Here is a 25,722-nt window from a genome sequence, read left to right as displayed (position 1 = left end):
CTCATCCCAGTCGCTTCACACTCAGCTGCGAACCGATCCAGCGAGAGCTGACGATCCTGGCCAGATGATGATGTGGTCCTGATGGCTATCAGGACCACATCATCTGCAAAAAGCAGAGACCTAATCCTGCAGCCAGCAAACCGGATCCCCTCAACGCCTTGACTGCGCCTAGAAATTCTGTCCATAAAAGTTATGAACAGAAAAGGGCAGCCTTGGCGGAGTCTAACCCTCACTGGAAACGTGTCCGACTTACTGCCGGCAATGCGGACCAAGCTCTGACACTGATCATACATATGGCCAACTCGATTTCAAGCAATCTCCTCAATGATTGGTCAAAAGGCACTCACTCACTTGACCATAGAACGCAATGACTGCTACTACCTTTGAGCTGATGCTATGTGTTTGCGGTGCTTCCTCTATAGTTTTTGGCCTGCTGCCCTGTTGTGCCCATGCTGCTCCACCCGTGCAAATTGTTTCCCCATAACCCGGAAAGAAGACAAATGTTGGAAGTAAAGGTTCGCCATCAACACTGGAGATCCACCAAATAAACACAGCACCCAAGTTCTGCATTTTGCTAAGGAGCAAAGACAGAAAAGCTATTACAAATAAAATGAAATAATTAATAAAGCGATGGTTTGACAAAAACAGACTCTTTGAATCTCAGTAAACTAAAAATGCTATTCGGTAACAGCAAAAGAGAAATTCAAACACAAATACAATAGACGAAGAAAGGGTAAAATAAATAAAGAAAATTTATAAAAAAATATACATTAAGTGGCGAGAACTTTGTCAATTGAAAATATGTTCTGGGTCAAAAATGAATCCATATTCTCTACTGCTTGCCATTGTAACCATATCGGAGTTATTGTTCAGAATGATGGAGAAATAAGTACAAAAGTACTTATTTCAATGAATAAGTACTTATTTATTGACCATGTTACAAAAAGAAAGTTATAATACATAATGAGTGATACATACAGTATAATACAATGGAGGCAGCCACCATGGTTGACATACTTCACACACAAGTCGCAATTTGTCCATGATTGTTGGTCCAAAGCTAATGAAGATTTTGGCAAAATGAGGATAAGTAATTTTTTTGGGAGGCTTTGTGTACTATTATTTTTTTATTGTGCGTGTCCTCAAAATTATACGTTCACGAAATAAAATCATGTTTTATTGTAAGTTTATGAGCTGGAGTATGTTTAGAACTACATTTAGACGTATATTTTGGTTTACTTCGTCAGAAAAACTAACGTCAAAACGACAGCAATTGCATGCAACCGAATCGCTGACACAGTATGTATTAAACATAAGACACAAATCCAAACAGACCTCTGCAGCTCCTCACGGCTTTCCCGCTCACTCTGGAAGTCACGTCTTTCCCGTATCTCCTCGGGAGCGTCGCTGTACTGCTGCCTCAACTCCTGAATGACAGAACTCCGGAGTGCTGCACGGCGCTGACGCTCCGCCTGAGCTTTCTGCCGGTCTGCTTCTGTCATGTCGCCACCTGGTGGACAAAGACTTCAATAAAGGGGCAATTCTAGGAGATAAACAACTTGAATCATATTCTAATAGGTACGTGACTAATAAAGATTACCATAATGAACTGCAGAGATTTTCGGTGGCACATATTTCTTGTGAGTGGGCTTCGCTGCTTTTTTCCCGGAGTCCTTGTTCTCCCCTTCGGTTTCAGACTCCGATTCACTCAGCTGTAAACATGTTCAAAATTCATGTATTTTTTACAGAAATATATGTTTAAAATAAAAAAAATGTATATGTTATATGCTACTTTGCTCATGAGATTCTCCGGATTAGGACGAAACTGTAGTGGGTCGTTTTCAGCTGTAATCCAAAAATTCAACAACACAGTTGAATTGACAATAATAAACTCAGTTTATTGATCATATATTTTCTAGGAAAATCTTACCCATACTGCCAGTCACAGCTGTGCGCACCAGTTTATCAATCTGGTATTTCAGTTTGTGGTCGAGAGGTCGCATCTTTTCCAGGACCTTAAAAAAACATTTCTATTAAAGAAAATGCTTTGGAAAATATTTAATCATGTCGTAAATATGAATTGTTTTTACTGGACACTTTTGTCCAAAAACTAAAATTCCAACCTGACTGCTAAGCTTTTTTTTTTTTTTGCAATGGGGTTGCACTCGAGTCGATATTTGCCTTTTTCAATTGATTAGTGATCAGCTGATGAGTTGCTGAGTCATTGCACAAGTAAACACGCTGCAGGACTGCTTGTATGCTTGTATCGGAGCTTATAGCGGACAATTTTGATGCAAGCTAATATTATCTGATACTTGTTTTGTGCTGAAAATCGGACCGATATCAATATTGGATTACATGTCAATAACTAGTATGGTATCAGTATATGAACGATACAGAAGTGATTAGATCAATATTTATCTTTTACTTGTTTGCATTATTATAAAACATTTTTAGGGGGTGTGTTTTTGGTATTGTTTACAAAGTCAGGGAGTAATCTGGATACAAGAAGGCTTTGAAGACAAAATGGAAGTAGTAGTTTTTGTTTAGTTATTGTGCACAAGTCACTTTTGTGTTAAAAAAATGTTGCATTTAAAACCACACATTTAATGCACAAAAGTATTGTGCAATAAGTATTGCGCCTTTATGCTTTATAAAAAGGTGTTATTGTTGTGCATTTTTTGGAATTTTGTTTATTATTCACAATCCTTATGAGAGACAAGAACACGTCATTCTTTTTATGCATTCATTTATGCAAACAAACGCTAGCAGTATCATAACAATGGTGGAATGGGATTTGCTCTACTCTGCCTATTAAGCGCTCTGAAAACCTACGTTGTTTTATATACACTCTGTAAGTATATATGTAATGTAGTAACAGGCACATTCATAATAACATGCACCATTTTTAAATGTTTTGCTCATTTTAATTTTGTAGAGCATTAATTGACAAAAGCATCAATGTTCACTTTTCCCTTCAACAACAACATTAACACTCATGGCAAACTTAATGAGAGACGAGGGCTGGGCAATATATTGAATATCCTCGATATATCGCGGGTTTGTCTGTGCGATATACAAAATTACTATTGGTATTCGAGTATACGCAGTTGCTTTTAGCTGCGGGCATTACACTACAGGCTCTTCTCACTCTTTCTTGTCTCTCCTTCTCACAGAGACGTAAAACAAGTGCACCTTGTTACACACGTCACATACAGTCGCGCGCAACGTCATACGCTCTCGCAGCTAACGTTAGCTGTGGCAGGTGGTGCAGTGGTAATACGAGAGAGAGAAGGTGCGAATCTGGTAACACATGGAGGAAGAATTAATTCCCAAGAAAAACAGCAGGAAACCGTAATACGTCAAGTATGCGGCAAAAGTGTTGCTACAAAAAGTAGCAGCACTACTAATTTGTACCATAATTTGAAAAGTCACCCGCTAGAGAGTGAAGAGTGCTTGAAACTCTGCATGTCAACATATCAGCCGGTGCCACACCAACAAGCAGCCAGCACTGACCCAATTCAGCCTGGCGTCCTCCATTTCCACATCAACAAAAAATAGTCAACAACAGAAGGAGATAGCGTCCGCAGTAACCTACCACATACACTATTTGATTTCCTATTATGCAGCAAATTTTTATTTTACAGTTTTTTGAAATATCTTGTGTGACATCATGCACAAAAGTGCACTTTATTTGTTTTAAAATATTGTAGTGGCATTCTGTACAAAAAGTGCACTTTAATTTAGTGTTGTTTTGATATGCCATCTTAGTGGCATCATGCACAAAATTGCACTAATAGCTTGTTTTAAAATGTCTCTGACAATCTTGCACTTTCTGTTTTGAAATGACATGAATGTTTGTGCCACTGCTTAATACTGCTGACTGTTTAATAAATACAGTTTTGGTAAATTGACTTAGTTCTGATTTCCCTCTGCATGAAAGTTTAAAATTAGCATATATTAATGCAGTATGAACAAGAACGTTTTAAATGTAGACACATAGAATCATCATACTGCTGTGATGATATGCATCAAGTGTTAATTCAAGGCTCGGGCAAAATATCGAGATATATATCGTGTATCGTGACATGGCCTAAAAATATTGAGATATTAATAAAAGGCCATATCGCCCAGCCCTATGAGAGACAATGAGTACTTTGGGACAAATGATGATCCAGAACCTTATATTTTTTAGCCTGAATATACGGGGATTTTAGAAGCTGTGTGCTACACAGATCCAGCTTTAGTGAAACATCACCATATTAAAGTGATATAGAGCTTTTCTCTAGAGACTCAAAGCACATTACATACCCATTATCTACATCTTTCAACCAGTGCGAGTGGCACTGGGAGCAGGTGGTTAAAATGTCTTGCTCAAGGACAAAACGAAGATGGCAAAAGTGGGGATAGAACCTGAAACCCTCAAGTTGCTAGCACTGCCGCTCTACCAACCAAGCCACGCTGCTAAGTGCTAAACAAGAAATACAAACTACAAACTATGACATAATAAAATAAACACTTATTGTACAATGTCTGCTCTCTAATGGGATGTTTATATCTTCCCGTTTAGGTGAAGAATTAATCATAATTCTCACGCAAAAAAACCCAAATGGGCGCAAACAAGCTTACCGGTATTTTAGTGTCTTTCTCACCAGTCAAAGTTGAATGTCACAGTTGACCAACTTCTTGGTTTATGACCACAACCTTTGACTATACAAGTGACAGGTATGATTAATAATCTAGAATTATAATTATAGTTTTACAAGCTCAGAGACTTTTACCAGCTCAATAGTTACCTCTCTGTGATCACGGTGCCACTAAAAGTAGTTCCTCAGTGTTGCGCTTAAAATGACACTATCGCCAATACTTGGTTAAAATTCAGGTCACAGCATGTAAATGGAGTATTGTTTGCGGTTTTTTAGAGGGATTTATGGGCGCAATAATTCAGTCGTTCTGCTCTTTAATTAAGATGTGGTGTCGAAACAGTGAAAAATCCTGTGTTTATCCACTTACTAAACCATAGAGCTGTAAGATGTGACAAATTTACTCGCAAATGCGACTAAAAATAGACCGTGCGACTTTAAAATAATACTCTATTAGCTTCATTGTTAGCAAGTCCTGCGTGATATGCTGATTTAATACAAACCCCTAAACTATTGAGGTTGGCACGTTGTAAATAAAAACAGAATACAATTATTTGCAAATCCTTTTCAACCTATATTCAATTGAATACACTGCAAAGACAAGATACTTAACTTTCGACCTGGAAAACTTTATTTTTTTGCAAATATTAGCTCATTTGGAATTTAATGCCCGTAACATGTTTCAAAAAAGCTGGCACAAGTGGCAAAAAAGACTGAGAAAGTTGAGGAATGCTCATCAAACACTTATTTGGAAAATTCCACTGGTGAACAGTCTATTTGGGAACAGGTGGGTGCCATGATATAAAAGCAGCTTCCATGGAATGCTCAGTCATTCACAAACAAATGCGTGAGCAAATAGTTTAAGAACAACATTTCTCAACCAACTATTGCAAGGAATTTAGAAATCCCCATCTACGGTCTGTAATATCATCAAAAGGTTCTGAGAATCTGGAAAATCACTGCACATAAGCAGCAAGGCTGAAAACCAACATTGAATGCCCGTGACCTTCGATCCCTCAGGCGGTACTGCATCAAAAAGCAACAAAGCCCATGTGGGCTAAGGAACACTTCAGAAAACCACTGTCAGTACCTACAGTTCGTCGCTACATCTGCAAATGCAAGTTAAAACTCTTCTATGCAAAGCGAAAGCCATTTATCAACAACACCCAGAAACGCAGCGGGCTTCGCTGGGCCTGATCTCATCTAAGATGGACTGATGCAAAGTGTAAAAGTGTTTTGTGGTCTGACGAGTCCACATTTCAAATTGTTTTTGGAAACTGTGGATGTCGTGTCCCACAGGAACAAAGAGGAAAAGAACCATCCGGATTGTTATAGCGCAAAGTTCAAAAGCCAGCATCTATGATGGTATGGGGGTGTATTAGTGCACATCTGTGAAGGCACCATTAATGCTGAAAGGTACATACAGGTTTTGGAGTAACATATGTTGCCATTCAAGCAACGTTATCATGTACGCCCCTGCTTATTTCAGCAAGACAATGCCAAGTCACGTGTTACAGCAGCATGGCTTCATAGTAAAAGAGTGCGGGTATTAGACTGGCCTGCCTGTAGTCCAGACCTGTCTCCCATTGAAAATGTGTGGCGCAATATAATACATATATAATATAAATATAATAAACGGTTTTCGCATTGCATAGGAGAGTTTTAACTTGCACTTACAGATGTAGCGACCAACTGTAGTTACTGACAGTGGGTTTCTGAAGTGTTCCTGAGCCCATGTGGTGATATCCTTTACACACTGATGTCGCTTGTTGATGCAGTACAGCCTGAGGGATCGAAGGTCACGGGCTTAGCTGCTTACATGCAGTGATTTCTCCAGATTCTCTGAACCCTTTGATGATATTACGGACCGTAGATGGTGAAATCCCTAAATTCCTTGCAATAGCTGGTTGAGAAGGTTTTTCTTAAACTGTTCAACAATTTGCTCACGCATTTGTTGACAAAGTGGTGACCCTCGCCCCATCCTTGTTGGTGAATGACTGAGCATTTCATGGAATCTACTTTTATACCCAATCATGGTACCCACCTGTTCCCAATTTGCCTGTTCACCTGTGGGATGTTCCAAATAAGTGTTTCCTCAAGCATTCCTCAACTTTATCAGTATTTATTGCCACCTTTCCCAACTTCTTTGTCACGTGTTGCTGGCATCAAATTCTAAAGTTAATGATTATTTGCATTAAGAAAAATGTTTATCAGTTTGAACATCAAATATGTTGTCTTCGTAGCATATTCAACTGAATATGGGTTGAAAATGATTTGCAAATCATTGTATTCCGTTTATATGTACATCTAACACAATTTCCCAACTCATATGGAAACAGGGTTTGTATAAGAAACATTTTTAAGTGGATAAGTGGATAAACACATCTTTAGTAAGTGGATAAACCACACTCAGTGATATATATATACACATTCAACATTCTTATTGTTTAAATATATTTTAACTTTTTAATCATATTTATTAGCTGCTTGACTGTTATTGTTAAAAAGTACATAACTTCTCTGTTTGCTAAATATCCCAGCCTTTAATAAGGCCTGTTCACACGTTGGTACTTAGTGTCAGAATACAGCTGCTTGATAAGTTTCTACCCGCCGGGATGTTCTGTCGGGTAGAATGAATGTTCCATCCATTTTCTACTGCTTATCCCTATCGGGGTCGCGGGTGGTGCTGGAGCATGTCACAAATCGGGGACAGCGTGGCGCAATTGGGAGAGTGGCCGTGCCAGCAACCTTATCATATACTCTAAAAATATATATTTTTTTTAGCTTCTGTGTCTTTAATTTGTATGATTGTTTCTGGCTTCGTATATGTGTTTTAGACAGCTGGTTTTATACTAGTTCATGCAAAAATTTAGTTTTTCTTACTGCTGAAACAAGTTTCTTACCGTCCTGACAGTGACCAGTCGGTTTAAGGCGTTACTTTCCTTTATTTTGCCACCTTCAGTCTTGATGCTGATTAGGTGAGTGAGATCTTGAAGGTAGAAGATCAGCAGGTGATAGCGAAGATCCAAAAACGACAAACCCTGTCACACAGAATGAAAGACAGTAATCAACAACCTTGAATGGGGCCCCCCAAAGTTTTTCACTCGGGCGCCACATTATGTTTAAAGAATTTGGAAGAGGCTATCTATTGTGTGTGTGTGTGCGTGTGTGTGTATGTGTATGTGTATGTGTATGTGTATGTGTATGTGTATGTGTATGTGTATATATATATATATATATATATATATATATACATACATACATATATATATATATATATACACATACATACATACATACATATGTGTCTGTATATATATATATATATACATACATACATACATGTGTGTGTATATATATATATACACACACACACAAAGGTGTGACATGAAAAGTCAAAAACCATTCATGTGACAAATCATTTTGTTTATGTTTTATTGTGTATAGTTAATTCCTATACGACATATTTATTCTCAAACTCTTAACGGATCTGCCACGATACAGCAACTACATGTACATAACTTAAAAACATAAATCAATTTTTTTTTTTTTTAAATACCATCATCTATCAAAATGTAAAAATAGAGATAAAGGCATCATGTTATGACAAAAAGCTGACAAGATGATGTATACAGTCATGGTCAAAAGTTCACATACACTTGTAAAGAACATACCCGGTAATGTCATGTCTGTCTTGAGTTTCTAATAATTTCTACAACTCTTGTTTTTTTGTGATAGAGTGATAGGAGCACATTGGTCACAAAAAACATTCATGAAGTTTGGTTCTTTTATGAATTTATTATGGGTCTACTGAAAATGTGACCAAATCTGCTGGGTCAAAAGTATATATACAGCAATGTTAATATTGCAAGTTTCACTGCAATAAGCTTCTGATTGATTTTTTGACCACTTCTCTTGACTAAATTGGTGCAGTTCAGCTAAATTTGTTGGTTTTCTGACATTGTTTCTTCAGCGTTGTCCACACGTTTAAGTCAGGACTTTGGGAAGGCCATTCTAAAACCTTAATTCTAGCCTGATTTAGCCATTCCTTTACCACATTTGATGTGTGTTTGGGGTCATTTTCCTGTTGGAACACCCAACCGCACCCAAGACCCAACCTCCGGGCTGACGATTTTAGGTTGTCCTGAAGAATTTAGAGGTAATCCTCCTTTTTCATTGTCCCATTTACTCTCTGTAAAGCACCAGTTCCATTGGCAGCAAAACAGGCCCAGAGCATAATACTACCACCACCATGCTTAACGGTAGGTTTGGTGTTCCTGGGATTAAAGGCATTACATTTTCTCCTCCAAACATATTGCTGGGCATTGTGGCCAAACAGCTAAATTTTTGTTTCATCTGACCACAGAACTTTCCTCCAGAAGGTCTTATCTTTGTCAATGTGATGAAAAACGCCTTATTGCAGTGAAACTTGCCAAGGGACATGTAACCAAATATTAACATTATTGTGTGTATACTTTTGACCCAGCAGATTTGGTCACATTTTCAGTAGACCCATAATTAAATTCATAAAAGAACCAAACTTCATGAATGTTTTTTGTGACAAACAAGTATGTGCTCCAATCACTCTATCACAAAAAAAAAAGAGTTGTAGAAATTATTGAAACTCAAGACAGCCATGACATTATGTTCTTTACAAGTGTATGTAAATTTGCCTCGTAAGAAAATAATGTTTGCCTTGGTACCCTTCCAAGGCAACACTTGCCTTGTCCTTGCAAGGCAAGGCAAGACAACTTTATTTGTATAGCACTTTTCATACACAAGGTAGACTCAAAGTGCTTCACAGCACAACATGTGGTATAACAAAGTGAAATGAAAGAAAATAAAAACAAATTAAAATGCAGACAATAAAAAATTAAAACAGTGCGGACGTTAATAGTTAAAAGATATACCGGTAGCTGAAAGCTAAGGTGAACATAAAAGTTTTCAGTCTAGTTTTAAAAGTAGTCAGAGTTGGGGAAAGTCTGACATCTTCAGGAAGTTTATTCCAGCTATTTGTTGCATAGTGACTGAATGATGCTCTCCCTTGATTTGAGTTTACTCTGGGAACCGCTAACAGATTGGTCTCAGAAGATCTTAGTGATCTAGAGGGCTTATGTAGTGGGAGCATATCCGTGATATACTTCGGCCCTAGACCATGTAGTGATTTATATGTGAGCAGGAGGATTTTGAAATCAATTCTCTGATGTACAGGTAGCCAATGTAAGGATTTAAGAATTGGTGTAATATGCTCAAATTTTTTGGTCTTTGTTAGAACTCTAGCAGCAGCGTTCTGAACAAGCAGTAGCTGCCTGACAGTTTTTTTGCGAAGACCTGCAAGGAGACCATTACAATAGTCTAGCCTACCGGTAATATAGGCATGTACAAGTTTTTCTAAGTCTTGAGCTGACATGAGCCTTCTAAGTCTTGTTACATTTTTGAGGTGATAGTAGGCCAATTTTGTTACTGATTTGATGTGACTGTCGAAATGTAAATCAGAATCTAAAATAACCCCAAGATTTCTGGCTTTATTTGAGGTTTTCAGGGACAGTGTTGGATGACTTTAAACCTTTCTTTTTTAGCACCAAAAACAATTATCTCCGTTTTATCTTCATTTACAGTAGTTGTAAACAACAAACGGTAAATAGTTTTATGGTTGGATAGGCCTACCTAAAATACCTGTATGAAGTTGCCACACCCCACCTTGTCGAAATCTCCGCAAAATAGTCCCAAACATTTGTGCTGCTAAATTTTTTGTCTGTGCCATTATGGTTATTCTAGAGTACCGGTACATTTTCTGACTTGTGAGGTCATCCAGCCCCCACTCACTTTCTCCACTCTTGGTCTAACTATTATAGTTTTTAAGTTAGTAAGGTTTCAATATTCTTATCCAGCCCCTCACCTTGTCAAAACCTCCCCATACCAGTCCCAATCATTTGCGCTGGTTAGTGCTCGAAATGTTTTGATCCAACTATTATGCTTTTTAAGTTATTAATGTTTTATGGTATGTTATTAACCTGTAATTAACATGTTACTAATTATAACTGGAACCCCAACTATGTCAAAACCTCCCCAAACATGTCCAATTTGTGTTTTGTTTGAGCTCTCAAAATGTTTAGTCCAACAATTATAGTTTAAGTTATTAACGTTTTGTGATTCAAAAATGGTCTGAAGAAACCAATTGCTGAGGGCAGAAACCTGGACAACGACATTTATCTGGATGAGAAACTAGACAAGTCTGAAAATACCGAAAAGTCGAGCCATTTGATGACAGATTTGGGTTGCAGAAATCTGTAAAGAGAGTAGAAGAGTTGCATCCCAGAATGGTAACAGAGACAAACAAACTGCATTTCCTCAGTACATCAACCGGCAATTTTGCACATCTGAGGCGTAGTTCAAAAATTTTAACTACGGCGGGGAGATGCGGGTTTCCCATGCAGCGCACTCACAAAAAAAACCATCAAGGACATAGTGTCAGAAATTGACGCACCTGAAATTAATCAAGATGGGGCGGAAGAAGCCAACATCAAACTTGGGCAAACCCTGTCAAATTGGAGAGGCCTGGCTAGAGCCACCACTAAATAAAGGAAAAGCTACTTCTTGTTCATGTCGACACTGCTCCAAAACAAGCCAGATGAGATCTGGCCTTCTCACAAATAGTAATCTTTCCAATCCAGTTAGGGTTGACAAAGAAAATGTTAGTGTCACCAATACATGTGCATTTGACTCATTCTGCCAGTGTCTCAGTTGCGCATTCTGCGGCAGTGAACATTTCAAAAAACAAATTGACAGTGTCCAAGACACAAACAAAAATATGGCACCTGGTTTTAAGCATTGTAGCATTGTCAACACGGAGAGGGCAACAATTCTCCTCAACAATTTTAGTCACAACCAGCTGAGATCAGGTGCAAAGCAAGTTGATGTAGCATGCAACATTGCCTGTCATACAAACCCTGGGAAATTGTGTTAGATGTAAATATAAACGGAATACAATGATTTGCAAATAATTTTCAACCCATATTCAGTTGAATATGCTACAAAGACAACATATTTGATGTTCAAACTGATACTTTTTTTTGTGTGCAAAAAGTCATTAACTTTAGAATTTGATGCCAGCAACACATGACAAAGAAGTTGGGAAAGGTGGCAATAAATACTGATAAAGTTGAGGAATGCTTGAGGAAACACTTATTTGGAACATCCCACAGATGAACACGCAAATTGGGAACAGGTGGGTGCCATGATTGGGTATAAAAGTAGATTCCATGAAAAGCTCAGTCATTCACAAACAAGGATGGGGCGAGGGTCACCACTTTGTCAACAAATGAGTGAGCAAATTGTTGAACAGTTTAAGAAAAACCTTTCTCAACCAGCTATTGCAAGGAATTTAGGGATTTCACCATCTACGGTCCGTAATATCATCAAAGGGTTCAGAGAATCTGGAGAAATCACTGCACGTAAGCAGCCAAGCCCGTGACCTTCGATCCCTCAGGCTGTACTGCATCAACAAGCGACATCAGTGTGTAAAGGATATCACCACATGGGCTCAGGAACACTTCAGAAGCCCACTGTCAGTAACTACCGGTACACTTGGTCGCTACATCTGTAAGTGTAAGTTAAAACTCTCATATGCAAGGCGAAAACCGTTTATAAACAACACTCAGAAACACCGTCTGCTTTGCTGGGCCTGAGCTCATCTAAGATGGACTGATACAAAGTGGAAAAGTGTTTTGTGGTCTGACGAGTCCACATTTCAAATTGTTTTTGGAAACTGTGGCCGTCGTGTCCTCCGGACCAAAGAGGAAAAGAACCATCCGGATTGTTATAGGCGCAAAGTTGAAAAGCCAGCACCTGTGATGGTATGGGGGTGTATTAGTGCCCAAGACATGGGTAACTTACACAGCTGTGAAGGCACCATTAATGCTGAAAGATACATACAGGTTTTGGAGCAACATATGTTGCCATCCAAGCAACGTTACCATGGACGCCCCTGCTTATTTCAGCAAGACAATGCCAAGCCATGTGTTACATCAACGTGGCTTCATAGTAAAAGAGTGCGGGTACTAGACTGGCCTGCCTGTAGTCCAGACTTGTCTCCCATTGAAAATGTGTGGCGCATTATGAAGCCTAAAATACCACAACGGAGGACCCCGGACTGTTAAACAACTTAAGCTGTACATAAAGCAAGAATGGGAAAGAATTCCACCTGAGAAGCTTCAAAAATGTGTCTCCTCAGTTCCCAAACGTTTACTGAGTGTTGTTAAAAAGAAAGGCCATGTAACACAGTGGTGAACATGCCCTTTCCCAACTACTTTGGCACATGTTGCAGCTAAGTTAATTATTATTTGCAAAAAAAAAAAAAAGTTTATGAGTTTGAACATCAAATATCTTGTCTTTGTAGTGCATTCAATTGAATATGGGTTGAAAAGGATGTGCAAATCATTGTATTCTGTTTATATTTACATCTAACAATTTCCCAACTCATACGGAAACGGGCTTTGTAAGAAAATTGATGAGCCATGCTCCTACACTTATGACTGAGAGGCAGTGTTAAAATTTAGACTGCTGTACTACAGAGAAGTTCCCTTAGCATCTGTCGATGGAAGCATTATAAAACAAGTGTTCACTGAAATGCATTTGGACAAGGTGGGGGGTGCAACTTCATCCTTCTGAGGAGTGTTAGGGCCTTTATCCAGGGCCCCACAAGGTGTGTAGGAAAAACAAGACATTCTACCTCACGTTGTGTTTTACACAAAACAATGAATTTAACTTTGTTGTTAAGGTTGAATATAGTTGATTTTTGAACATTCCAGCAAAAAGTTTAATGTCAATGTTTGTTTTTGTTACCTTTAGATTTTAAGTCTGTTTTTACATGTGTTCCATAGCTGAGCTGAGCTCAACAGTGTCTATAACACTGTTGAGTAGTCATATTTTAAAACCAAGAACAGTGAAGGCCTTCTCCCTGTGAGGCACAGCGCCATCGTGCTGCCAAATATTGACATGTATTTTTTTCATATGTTCTTTATAACCCACTCATACATTCTCTACAGCTTGTTCCTCTCATGGTCGCAGGGGTGACAGCTGCATTCAGACGGAAGGCGGGGTAAATGTAAATGGGTAAATGTACAATGTATAAATACTTCTATAGCGCTTTTCTACCTTCAAGGTACTCAAAGGGCTTTTACACTATTTCCACATTCACCATTCACACACACAATCACACACTGATGGCGGGAGCTGCCATGCAAGGCTAACCACGACCCATCAGGATCAAGGGTGAAGTGTCTTGCTCAAGGACACAACGACTGTGACTAGGTTGGTAGAAGCTGGGGATCGAACCAGGTTGCTGGCACGACCACACGACTGGACAAGTCGCCACCTCATGGCAGAGCCAACACAGATATATAATATAATAACAACATGTTAATAACATTAAAAACATGAAACTTTAGTAACATAAAACCATAAAATGTTAATAACTTCAAAACTAAAAGGTATACAGAATTTTTTTTAGAGCACAAAGAATTGGGACTGGTTTGGGGAGATTTTTACATGGTTGGAGGGCAAGTTATGATTAATACCATAACTAATCAATTAAATAGTAATTAATTAATACCATAAAACCTTAATAACCTCAGAAAAACGTAACGACACAAACCATTTTTTGCAGCACAAAGTAGCACAAACGATTGGGACAAGTTTGGGGAGATTTGGACAAGGTCCAGTTGCGATTGAGAAACAAAATGTTACTTGCAATTCTGCACTCACCTTCGATGTGTTAAATTTACCATCTTTGACTTTAGACAGCAGCTCTTGTACATGACACGTCATTGCAGCCACCTACACAGACGTCTTGGTTATTTAAAAATACCAATAAATACCAAATAACATTGCGGTAAAATTATTTTCCAAGAAAAAGCCCATCATCTATGCTGAAATGTTTCATTTAAAACCAAACCGAAAAAAACGCAGTAAACTACACACGGGTACCTGCTCGGTGAGGGTATCGAACAGTACGGCAGCTTTAGGCACATCATTCTGGATCAAATCCTGCAAGAAAGTTTAAAAAAATAGATGAAAAAGTAGCACACAAGTTAAAAGAAATGGCCTCGGAGCAAGTGAGCTAACTAGTATGCGCTTTAACTACGTTGGCTTCCTAACATGCTAGTGGGCTAGCTAAGAAGCCGACGTAGTTAAAGACAAAAAAGCTATCCTCACAAACTGTCAACAATTTAACGCATCATTTAACAATTTAACGGTAAGTCATGTCCAAACAATAGAATGAATATAACGTTGAAAATGTACTAACATAATAATAACAAACAGCGGTTAACAAGGCTCTACTCACGTTGTCTATGCGAGAAGCCATTTTAGATTTGCTGAAAATACGGGAGTTGCAATGGGACAAATTGCATTTTCGGGTTTTCAGCTATTAACTCAACTTGATAAATACACTTGCTAAAATTAATTTATTTAGTGTTCTTTTAAATCAGACAGATCATTTAATCCGACGATTGTTATAATATATACATCCGTGTAATAAATCCTGATGCTAAATGATAGTAACAAATACCATTATTTAAATAGTATGCGTGTGTGTGTGTGCGTGTGTTTGTGGGAGGAGAGAATGGGAGCGAGGGAGAGATAAAGAGAGAAGGGAGAGACTTTCAGGTTTCCTCAAACCATTAACCATCAAACTGTCACCCTGGATGACAAACTGACCAATAATCTGAGCCTTTGTGGAAGTAGTCATGGTAAGTCATTTCACTTCTTCATTTGTGTGCAATTAAATTATTTAATCATCAGTACTATTTGTAAACAAATACTGTACTGAATTAGAGGGGAACATTAAATCATGAAAATTGTTGAATTAGTACATTAATGCCAATATAAGCAAAAGTGTGGATTTCAGTAAATTAGTATTTTCATTCGTCAGAGCGTTGCTGTTTTTCCACGGAAGTTGACATGAATGACAATTGTTTGGTTATCAATGTTCATTGTGCCTAAAATTTGCACAATCAATTTTAATTTCCGCTAATGCATACAAATAACTTGTGATTTAGGGCTATATAAATAAACATTGATTGATTGATTGACATCCAGCTTTTTTGGGGATGCAAAATAACTTGTGATTTAGGGCTATATAAATAAACATTGATTGATTGATTGACATCCAGCTTTTTTGGGGATGCAAAATGTCAATATAGCATGTATTTCAGGCTATAAAAGGCCATATTCTGACAATAAATATAACAATAACACAGTGGCGACATCAGTGAGAGTTTTATGCATGCAGTTTTTTAAATATTTGTGATTCTAGTACGCAGGGTCCATCCAGTGTAACGTTAAATAATGTTCAATGTCTATAACACTGTTGAGTAGTCATATTTTAAAACCAAGGACAGCCCGGGAATCAAACCCAGGAGTTCTCGCTGTGAGGCACATGCAGCGCGCCATCCGGCTGCCAACGTGCTGAATGTTAAATAATCACTTTAATTAAATCTTCAAACATAGTTTTACTGTTCAAACTGTGTGTAATGTCACAGTGGTCAAAAATATTAAATATACTTTAAAAAAAAAAAAAAACTTCCCTTGTTTTTAATGAAAACTTAGACCCATTACTCTACTGTATTTTAATGTTGGTCATTATGGTGGTACTTGAAGAGCCAAGTTTTTTCTGAGGTGTTACTTGGTAAAGAAAAAATAAAAACATTTGAGAACCACTGTATTGACTAGTTAAATGAGCTTGTTTTGGTCAACATTACTTACTAACATGGAACCATTGACAGATGTCTGAATCCAGGGTGTCCTCTGTCATTCATGAGTGGATGAGCCCCTACCCGGGTCAGGCCCACATGACCACATCAAGTCCTGCAGGTTCCACCAATCTGGCTCCAATGGACATGATATCATACGGTCAGTCTCAGGGCCTGAGGGGAGACAGTGAGGACAGAATGGACGAGCAGATAATGGGACTGTCCTACCTACCGTACACATCTTCTTGTCTGGGCAACACCACCAGTACAGGGACTCACCATCACCACCAGAACCATGACAACAATCAGCAGGTGCGATATAGAAATATACTTTTTTTTTAATGTGGCATTGATTTACACCGACTGATCCTCAGGAGTTCTCTGCGCCTTTCCTCTTGCCAACAATGCGACCGCCGGTGGCTAAGCGGTGCATCAGCAAGGACAGTGCAGAGTACCGACTGCGACGCGAGAGGAACAACGTCGCCGTGCGCAAGAGCCGGGATAAGGCCCGGCGGAGGATCCTGATGACCCAGCAGAGGGCCCTGCAGCTGCAGGAGGAGAACCAGAAGCTGCAGATGAAGATTGGGCAGCTCACACAGGAGCTGAACACTCTCAGACACATCCTGTCTCAGCGGCACATGACAGGTTCTGAGGAAGGAACAGCAGGGGTGTCCACTATCTAAGCAACAGGTGTCCAAATGTAACCCAGGGGTAATGTTTTACTTTACTGGCCAGCGGCATCTAAATAAAAACAAAAAGACCTTCACAAAATTAAATAAAAAAGGCCATTACCCCGAATGGATGCCGTTTACTTGTTGTAAGTCTTAACATAAACATCAATTTCAGACTTAAAAAAAAAAAATCTAATAGCACACAATTTAAACCCATCTCAGGCAACTTTATTTAATTTTTCTTATGGCAAAGGTGACTCGTTTGAGTAACAGGAGTGAGTTTCAATGTGTAGAATATGTTGCTTGATTAAAGAAAATATAAAAAAATAATGTCCCACGAGTGGACTTCGAGAGCCTTGGATTTTTCAGGACTCTGGACACCGCTGATCTATGAACACTATATTATACCTGCATATTTTAACAAGAAATGCATCAAAAGATGTGCCACAATATGTTGATTATTTTGCTTGTCGGTTGCATCATACTGAAGTTAAATATTAGAAAGCCATCTCAATATGAAGCAGCGTCACCAATGATGGTCTTAATTGAAGTGTTCTGGATGGTCAGTATACTTCATTGACATATGTTTTGCCGCCATTCTCAGGAATAATTCAACTTTTAAAATAAATTCCAGAAAGATACAATATGTAAAAGGTTGGTGTGTACAGTTTTGGTTATAGCTTATTATTGTTATTTTTGTAAATAAACACTGAAGCTGCAGTTCAGATAATTATGGTCATCGTATTTGTTGCAACAATTATTTTTTCCCTTCCTGAATCATTACTTAATCCATTGTGACAAACACTGTTTGTTATTGTGGGTTAAGTAGTAGAACTACATTGGACATATTGGACACACTACATTGAACCATGTCTAATATTTTTAATTCCACTGTATTTTAAAATATTTTTAATATTGCATTTTTTATAAATGCAAAACAATATTTTCTCATCTTTTCCAATATTCTGAATATCCCGATTTTTCATATTACTCTATTACATTTTTTTAATATTTTCTAGTATTTCTATTATAATATTTTCTATAGTCATCTATACTTCACATTTTCTCATATAATCTAATATTTATAATATATTTTGTTCATATTTTCTGATATTCTTAATATTCTATTATTGTCCATATCACTCTATTGTACATCACAAATGTTCTTATATGTTCCAATATTTGTTATACAGCATTGTAATAATGTTACTGTATGTACTTTTTGTTTTTTCTGATATTATTAATAATTTAATATGTTCACTCACTCTATCATTCTCACTCTCTCACTCTCTAAATTACAAATGTTTCATTTTTCAAATAGTTTTTAATATAATTTAATAATATTTTCTAATCCATGTCTAATATATTGAATATGAACCTTATTATTTTACTGTATTTCCCAGTATTTCTAATATTGATTTTTTTATATTACTCTATATAACTAATTTTCTCATTCTCATCCTTCTATTTTTTATATTACTCTTAATGTACTTTTCATATTCTACAGGAATGTAATATTAAAGTTTGAGTCACTACTTAAAAATGTCCCCCCCCAAAAAAAAAAAATAGATGGAAATGCTGTTTACTTTCCAGGTTTTCTATAAGGACACTGGGCTAAATCACTCACTTGGTACTTCTGTGATTGTCAAAAGCTGATCGTAAGATAACTGTTGGCCAACTAAGTTACCCAAGTAGCTGTGGTCTGTGGGAAGATTCAATACAACCATAAGTGACCTCTCTTAGTGTAAATAATTACACAGTTTTATATTGATGAATCTGTTGTTTTTAAGATTTTATTGTTTTATTTGAATTATTTTTGACCCTTTTTTGTTTTATGTTTAAAGAATATAAATGCAAAACAAATAGTTTTTGCAGATATGATACAAGCATATTTCTTGGTCGTAGATAATTATAAGTGTGGCGCAACCAATCATGACATATTAAACGTTACATCAGGGAACATAGCATCCATCATTTACCATAAGTCGTCTAGCCACAGAAACGGACGTCATGTCGTGGACCGTTGTTCACTAGCGGTTTCCCTTTGTGAGATGGGTAAGATTTCGACACAGCGGAGGATGGAGATGAGGAGCGTAGAGATGCTATCAGTGTTTTTGGGGCTGCCAGGGCCTTCCTGTGGCTGTGATGGTCGCGAAGGGACACAGAGATAGGAGACACACAGGAGGGGGTAGGGGAAGCCAGACAGACATCTTATTTTTTCTATAAATATCTTGGCCCAAGACAATCATTAGATTATGTTTAATATCTTGTGTACTGACAGGCTTTAATTTTATTGACAGTTTAGTGAAGAAACATATTTTTAGTAGTTTAGTTGTTTTATTTTAGCGCAACATAGTTGTATGTATATTTATTTTTATGTCAGTTATTTATGAGTCCCTTCTGTTATAATCAGCCTGACCTAAGCCTAATGTTTATGTGTTAAATGAATAATAATCTTTGTGATTAACACATGGCTTCAAATCATTTGTAAAGGTTGTAAAATAAGTAGGTTACATATAAATATTAAATATACAACTAAAATCAAAAGTAAGACTACTAATTCAGTGTTAATATTTGAGTGTGTCCCTCTGTTGTGAAATAGTTGCAGCAAAAAACAAATATTGGATTAGGTCAGTTAAGTACACAAGGTTGGTCTTTTCTTTTATTTGAGTAAAGTCATTTAGAAAAGGTAAACATGGTAGGCTATAGGCTACTAGGAGGTAGCAGCTACACTACAGCTAAGCACACAGTAGCACACCAGCTAGATATACCTAATAAGTAGGGGTACTAAAAAAAAAAGCATCCACATGCGTATTGTGATTCTTACTTATTCTGATTCTAAATTGATTCCTAATTTTCAGAAATGTATTTAAAAAAATAACAAGAGATTTAAAAAAACAACAACTTTTTTTGGGGCCTTTTCCGCACTTACTCACTGCTCGTGTACATCATACATCAGCAGCCAAGATGAGCTGATTACCATTTTATACCAGATTATATATTGCGATAATCGGTTTGAATCGAGAATTGTGTAGATTCGAGATTCGATTCTGATTCCAATAGTAACTCATAAGGGGGCCATCGGTCACTTTATTGAGCAAAGCTGTTTATTGTCGACCATAACCGGATCAAAAAACATTAGCGAAAAACCATTACCTGGCAAATCTGGTTATTTTCTGACCCACAAACCATGGCAAAAACAATTCTCTGTCATCTGTCATATCAACAGCAGCCTCTTTCTCTCTCTCACTTGTGCCGACACACACACTCATTAGACTCAGCCACGATGCGTCTATAGCCACACAAAAAGACGGACAACTCCAACACCAATACTGTAAATGCCAAGTCGTTACACAATAATGCGGCTCACACGGAGCCAATCAATGTCAAACTGCACTTTTTTTGGAATGTTCCCTACAAGAACACACGTTTGTATTTTTAGGATTCTAAAAATTATCCAAAACGCTTGCAAAATGTGGCTAATGGGTGTCACCATTGTTATATATTAAATGCAAGTATATATAGTATGTATATAGTAACAAACACATTCATAACAATATTTAATATGTTCAATATTGATCATATTTTGGGCATTTTAAGCATTGCCGGAACTTTATATTACTATGTATTTTTTTCCGTTTTCATAGCGGATTTCCCGCAGCAAATGTGTGTGGAGAATGAATTGCTGCTTATTAAGCAAGCACGAAGAGAGACTGAAACGTTGGAGGAGACGGAAGTTGAGAGAGTGAGGTCGGCGTGACTTGAATGTGGAACTTGGAGCCAAGCTATGCCGACAGAAATGGAGTGCTTACCCAAAATCAACTCGAAATAAACTTTGCTGGCCAGCTTGACCACACGGACAACTGTCCATCGAGTGCAGCACACCATGCCTGGTATTACAACTACAGTACCTATGCTGTGTACAAGCAAAACATGAATTGTGGGCTAATACTTTACGGATTGTGTAATAGATTGTTCATGATTTTCAGTCAGTACAGATTTGTGTCCTATCACATTGTGTTGTGCATTACAAACTCAAACGGCATTCAGCTGTTGACGCAGAATCTACCTTACGGCTACGGCTGTCGTCGCTACAGTGTTTGCTCTTACAATAACAATGTGTACACGTTATTGAAGTATTATTGGCAGAATGGATTGATGCCATTAGCTGCATTGCCAGCCACATAGAACTTCCGAGTATTACAAATTAGAATGCAAAAAAAACGAAACTTTTGTCTTCTTGACTTTCATAAGGATTGTGAACACTAGGCAAAATTCTCCAAATTCACAAAAAAGGCTTACCACTCCACCTTGAAAGTGGTTAAAAAATATTAGGTTAGTGTTTTTAATTCCTACCATTGTTCATATCAAGTTGTCAGCTTGGCAAAAATTTTAAGGGAGCTATTCTCAAAATGTTTAACTATTTATCTTATGGAAGTCATTCACACTGGAATTTCAATAAATGAGCAGCTGCAGATGTTTGTCCGTCCTTCCAATGACAGTTTCTGCTGCATATGTCTTGGTGTCTTGTGTGTGTGTCTGTGTGTGTGGTTTTCAATCTTATATTACATGTATTTAAATCCCCAGGGAAACACTTTTTTATTTTGTTGTAATTAACGGCTAAACGACAACAAAGCTTGACTTGACTTCTCTGTTTGAGCCTTTTCCGACATTCCACACAACAGAATAATAATATATGATAATAAAAGTGTGTATGATCGACATAGGTATGGGCCAATACTCTATTTGGTATCGTATCAGAAGTGAAACAGTTGTATCAAGGCACCCCTATTAATCTACATAAGCTCTTTTGGACAAATGCATATATACAATATCAACGATAACTGGAGGATGACCGGTGGGGTGCGTCGTATTTGTCTGCATTAAGTGATTAAGGATGAACAGCAAGGGTGCATTTTGTGCATTGAAGACGCTAAAACCAATGCACTGTAGGTCAGTATATCCAGTCTCCACTGCAGCGGGCATTTGTTTTTTTGTTTATTGGGTCAAAAAATGTTTTTTTGTTCAAAAAATAAATGTCTACTGCAGTGTAAGCTGGTTCTCACGAGGATATGTCAATCTGTTTGAACAAACCATTCACATCTTGTGTTAATAATTCATTTAATTTTCAGAATATGCAGAGGGCCGGAAAAAAGGGAGCTGGGGGTGGAAAAAGATACTTTGGATACCCTTGACATACTGTGGAGGGGTGTGATGTCTTATCTTTTTTATGGATCTATTTATCTATAGTGGCGAACACATATTGAGCATCAAACATTGACTTCTTGTGTGTGACCCTAGTGTGTCTGACGAAATGTCCCTGCAGTGTCGTGTGGGGCAATATGTGGTCCTCAGAGTGCAACATCTCCACAGAGTGAGGAAAGAGTGTATTTCTTCTCATACCCACCAAATTACCCAACAACTAGCAGACCATATGAACCCCACTGCAACCACCAAGCGGCTCTACAAGCATACACACATTTTCCCCGACAGAAGGGTTGTCATCAAACACACAAACTATTTGTGCAAGCCTTATTTATGCATAATTGCACGGTTACTGTTAGCCTCACCACTATTTTCATATCATTATTTTTTTAGGGTTCTCCAATAAGCTCCATAATAAGCAACATTAAAATACAGTAGCATAGTAAGCCTTAAATATAGGCAGAGGTTTTATTTAACAAGAATATTTATTTTTTTGGCCACTGTACATTTCACACAGTTTGAACAGTAACACTGTATTTGATTATAGGAAAATAAAACACTGCACTTTAATCAAATGATTATTTGGCGTACCACAAGATGGAGCCTGCGTACCACCTGATCTAAGGATTGTGTTGCCATTAATTATTGATGCACATTGCCATGCTGTGGCAGCACTACTGCTGCCTGTCTGCTTTTTGTTGCAGTGCCTGGTTTTCGGGCTACGGGGCAGAGCCACTTTTGCGCACACCTGATATCCATTTCCTACCTGACTACTTAAGCTCTTCAGCCGATTCACTTGGCACCAGTTGATTTGTGATGCTTCACCCTTCCAGTCGTGTTCATCTTCTCTGCTGTGGCTTCACTCACGCTCCTCGTTTCTGTGGCTCTGTCCTGGCACTGCCGTGAAGTGTTCACTTGTTCCTCTCCACACCCGTTTTTGAGTGCGCTTTTTGTTATTATTTTTATTCTTTCTTTTCTGCTTTGGAGTTCTACTTCGGCGAAGGTCGATCGTGACACATACAATAACTGTGTGGTTTTATCATTTGGTTTTATTGGTCACCAGTCTCAATTAATTTACTTGAAAAAACATGTAGTATTATTCTGTACATGGGGTTATATAATATAGAAACCTAACAATTCTCACTCTATTTTAATCTGCAAGAGAGTGAACAGTCATACATACATACTATTGGCACCCCCGTGTGGCAAACAAATGTAGGTGAACCTTTTTTTGAAGCTGGCCACCCTTATATATAAATATTAAAATAACACTGTCATTTGTGCTACCTTTGTGCTGGTTCGTGCTGTGAATTTTCTTTAATTGTGTCCTTAGGTTTTTAAGTTTTTCTAAAATAAATTTTCTGACTCGTGATGTCATTCTGACCCCACAACTCATCAAAATCTCTCCAAACTTGTCTTAGAAATGTGTGCTACGTTTGTGCTGGTTTTGTGCTGTTAACAAAAAAAATATATGTAAATTTTGACTATTATGGTTTTAATGTTATTAACGCTTTATTAGTCATATGCAGCCTTGTCCAAATCTCTCCAAACTTGCCCAAAACGTTTGTGCTATATATGTCTGTGCTTTCAAAAAATAACAAATAAAATGATAATGTTTTTACTACTGGTATTATGGTTTTAATGTTTCATTCACAGCCTCCCAACATTAATGTTTTATTATTGATATGCAACCTTTCACCTTGTCCAAATCTCTCAAAACTGGTCCCAAACGGTTGTGCTGTGAAAAAAACATTTGAACTATTATGGTTTTAATGTTAGTGGATGTGCCTCACAATACGAAAGTCCTGGGTTCGATCCCCGGGCTCTTACCTGCGTGACTGCGTCGGTTTCCTCCGGGTCCTCCCACCTCCAAAGACATGCACCTGGGGATAAGTTGATTGGCAACACTAAATTGGCCTTAGTGTGTGAATGTGAGTGTTGGCCCTGCGATGAGGTGGCGACTTGTCCAGCGTGTACCCCGCCTTCTGCCCGAATGCAGCTGAGATAGGCTCCAGCACCCCCCCGCAACCTCGAAAGGTACAAGCGGTAGGAAATGGATGTATGGATGTTATTAACATTATATTATTCATACGACGCCCCCCACATTAACATTTTATTATTCATATGCAGGCCCCCACCCTGTCCAAATCTCTCAAAACCTGTCCCAAACATTTGTGCGACATTTGTGCAACGTTTGTGCTGGTTTGTGCACATTGTCCAAATATCCCCTGACTTGTCCCAAACGTTTGTATATAATATATTATATATTAATATTCCTTAGATCAGGAAAAAACACACAGAGGCTAATTCATCCCGACAGGTCTGTAGGGATGTAGTTATATGTTCATGAGAAAAACTCCCTTGAAGAGCAGGGAAACCTGTGAAACAGACCTGTAGGGATGAAATAGCTTCTGTGTGTTTTCTCCTGACCCAAGGTATATATATATATATATATGTAGATAAATAAAGGGAAAAGCTTTGGTTTTAATGTTATCAACGTTTTATGTGTGTGACTATATAGATGTGTACATGTTTGTGCCAAAAAATAGTATGAGACAAAGTTTAGCAATAATATATTTAAATAGGGACAAGCATATTAATCTTCGTACAGATGATAATGACAGAACGCTCGATAGGTAATTTAGGAATAAGGAGTAAGTATGTGTAATTTCTTCCCACTCTTTTTTTAATTATGAAAACCATGTTTTAGTATTTGTTTATATACTGTATCTGTACTTTACGGTATTGTTATCATGATTCTTTTTATTATTATTTATTTAGTTTTGTTTTTAACATGTCCAAAAATAGGGCAGCACGGTGAAACAGGGGTTAGTGCATGTGCTCACAATACAAAAATACAAAATGTCCTGGGTTTGCATGTTCTCCCCGTGACTGTGTTAGTTGGTTACCTCTGGGTACTCCGGCTTCCTCCCACCTCCAAAGACATGCACCTGGGGATAGATTGATTCCATCCATCCATTTCTACCGCTTTGTCCCTTTCGGGGTCGCAGGGGGTGCTGGAGCCTATCTCAGCTGCATTTGGGCGGACAAGTCGCCACCTCATCGCAGGGCCAACACAGATAGACAGATAGTGTTGCCAATCAATCATTGATTGTCAACACTAAATTGGCCCTAGTGCGTGAATGTGAGTGTGAATGTTGTCTGTCTATCTGTGTTGGCCCTGCGATGAGGTGGCGACTTGTCCAGGGTGTACCCCGCCTGCCGCCCGAATAGAAGCTGCATACCTTCGTATTGTGAGGCACATGCCCTGTTCCACCGTGCTGCCCCGAAATGAACTAAAAATATAAATTCTACAGAAGTATTGGCCACTGAAGGAGACCAAACCAATCAAAGCTTGCGGTTCAGTATCGTGGGCACTGATTGGCTCAGCTTCTGGAAATATTATAATATCGGTAGAAAGGAGTTTTTTTTACGGTGCAGCTATCAAAA

The 25,722-nt window shown here is 38.0% G+C and overlaps 2 protein-coding genes across 5 annotated transcripts in view; one reads left to right on the top strand and one right to left on the bottom strand.

Moving 5' to 3' along the window:
• Positions 1-16,473, bottom strand: part of ngdn (neuroguidin, EIF4E binding protein) — a 43,508-nt gene extending 27,035 nt beyond the window's left edge. Inside the window, exons 1-8 of one of the 3 annotated variants that reach the window (XM_061965641.1) lie at positions 16,414-16,473; positions 14,631-14,690; positions 14,409-14,480; positions 7,547-7,684; positions 1,931-2,015; positions 1,793-1,845; positions 1,601-1,712; positions 1,336-1,510 (exon numbers count right to left, since the gene is read on the bottom strand). In XM_061965641.1, the coding sequence (XP_061821625.1) occupies positions 1,336-1,510; positions 1,601-1,712; positions 1,793-1,845; positions 1,931-2,015; positions 7,547-7,684; positions 14,409-14,480; positions 14,631-14,690; positions 16,414-16,458 (740 nt within the window). In that variant the 5' untranslated portion in view covers positions 16,459-16,473. Of the gene's footprint in view, positions 1-1,335; positions 1,511-1,600; positions 1,713-1,792; positions 1,846-1,930; positions 2,016-7,546; positions 7,685-14,408; positions 14,481-14,630; positions 14,691-14,988; positions 15,071-16,413 lie in introns of those variants that run through there. The other 2 variants (XM_061965640.2, XM_061965643.1) reach the window with 2 other exon arrangements.
• cebp1 (CCAAT/enhancer binding protein (C/EBP) 1) lies at positions 14,394-17,745 on the top strand. Of its 2 annotated transcripts, none has more exons than XM_061965649.2 (3): positions 14,394-15,394; positions 16,444-16,708; positions 16,771-17,745. In XM_061965649.2, the coding sequence occupies exons 2-3, from the start codon at positions 16,469-16,471 to the stop codon at positions 17,077-17,079; spliced, it is 549 nt and encodes a 182-aa protein (XP_061821633.1). In that variant the 5' UTR covers positions 14,394-15,394; positions 16,444-16,468; the 3' UTR covers positions 17,080-17,745. The 2 variants fall into 2 exon arrangements, with proteins under 2 accessions (XP_061821633.1, XP_061821632.1); XM_061965648.2 differs by having other exon boundaries at positions 14,396-15,394; positions 16,430-16,708.
• Positions 17,746-25,722: the final 7,977 nt, after the last annotated feature.

Source organism: Nerophis lumbriciformis, linkage group LG07 (genome assembly GCF_033978685.3).
Source record: "Nerophis lumbriciformis linkage group LG07, RoL_Nlum_v2.1, whole genome shotgun sequence".
In the NCBI taxonomy this organism is placed as follows: Eukaryota; Metazoa; Chordata; class Actinopteri; order Syngnathiformes; family Syngnathidae; genus Nerophis; species Nerophis lumbriciformis.
Note: the sequence above shows the minus strand (reverse complement) of the source record. Positions and strands in the feature narration are given on the sequence as shown.

Excerpts from the sequence above, each read along its gene's own strand:
- cebp1 (XM_061965648.2), top strand. Across the intron at positions 16,709-16,770 it reads ACCATGACAACAATCAGCAG|GAGTTCTCTGCGCCTTTCCT; the intron begins GTGCGATATAGA and ends ACTGATCCTCAG.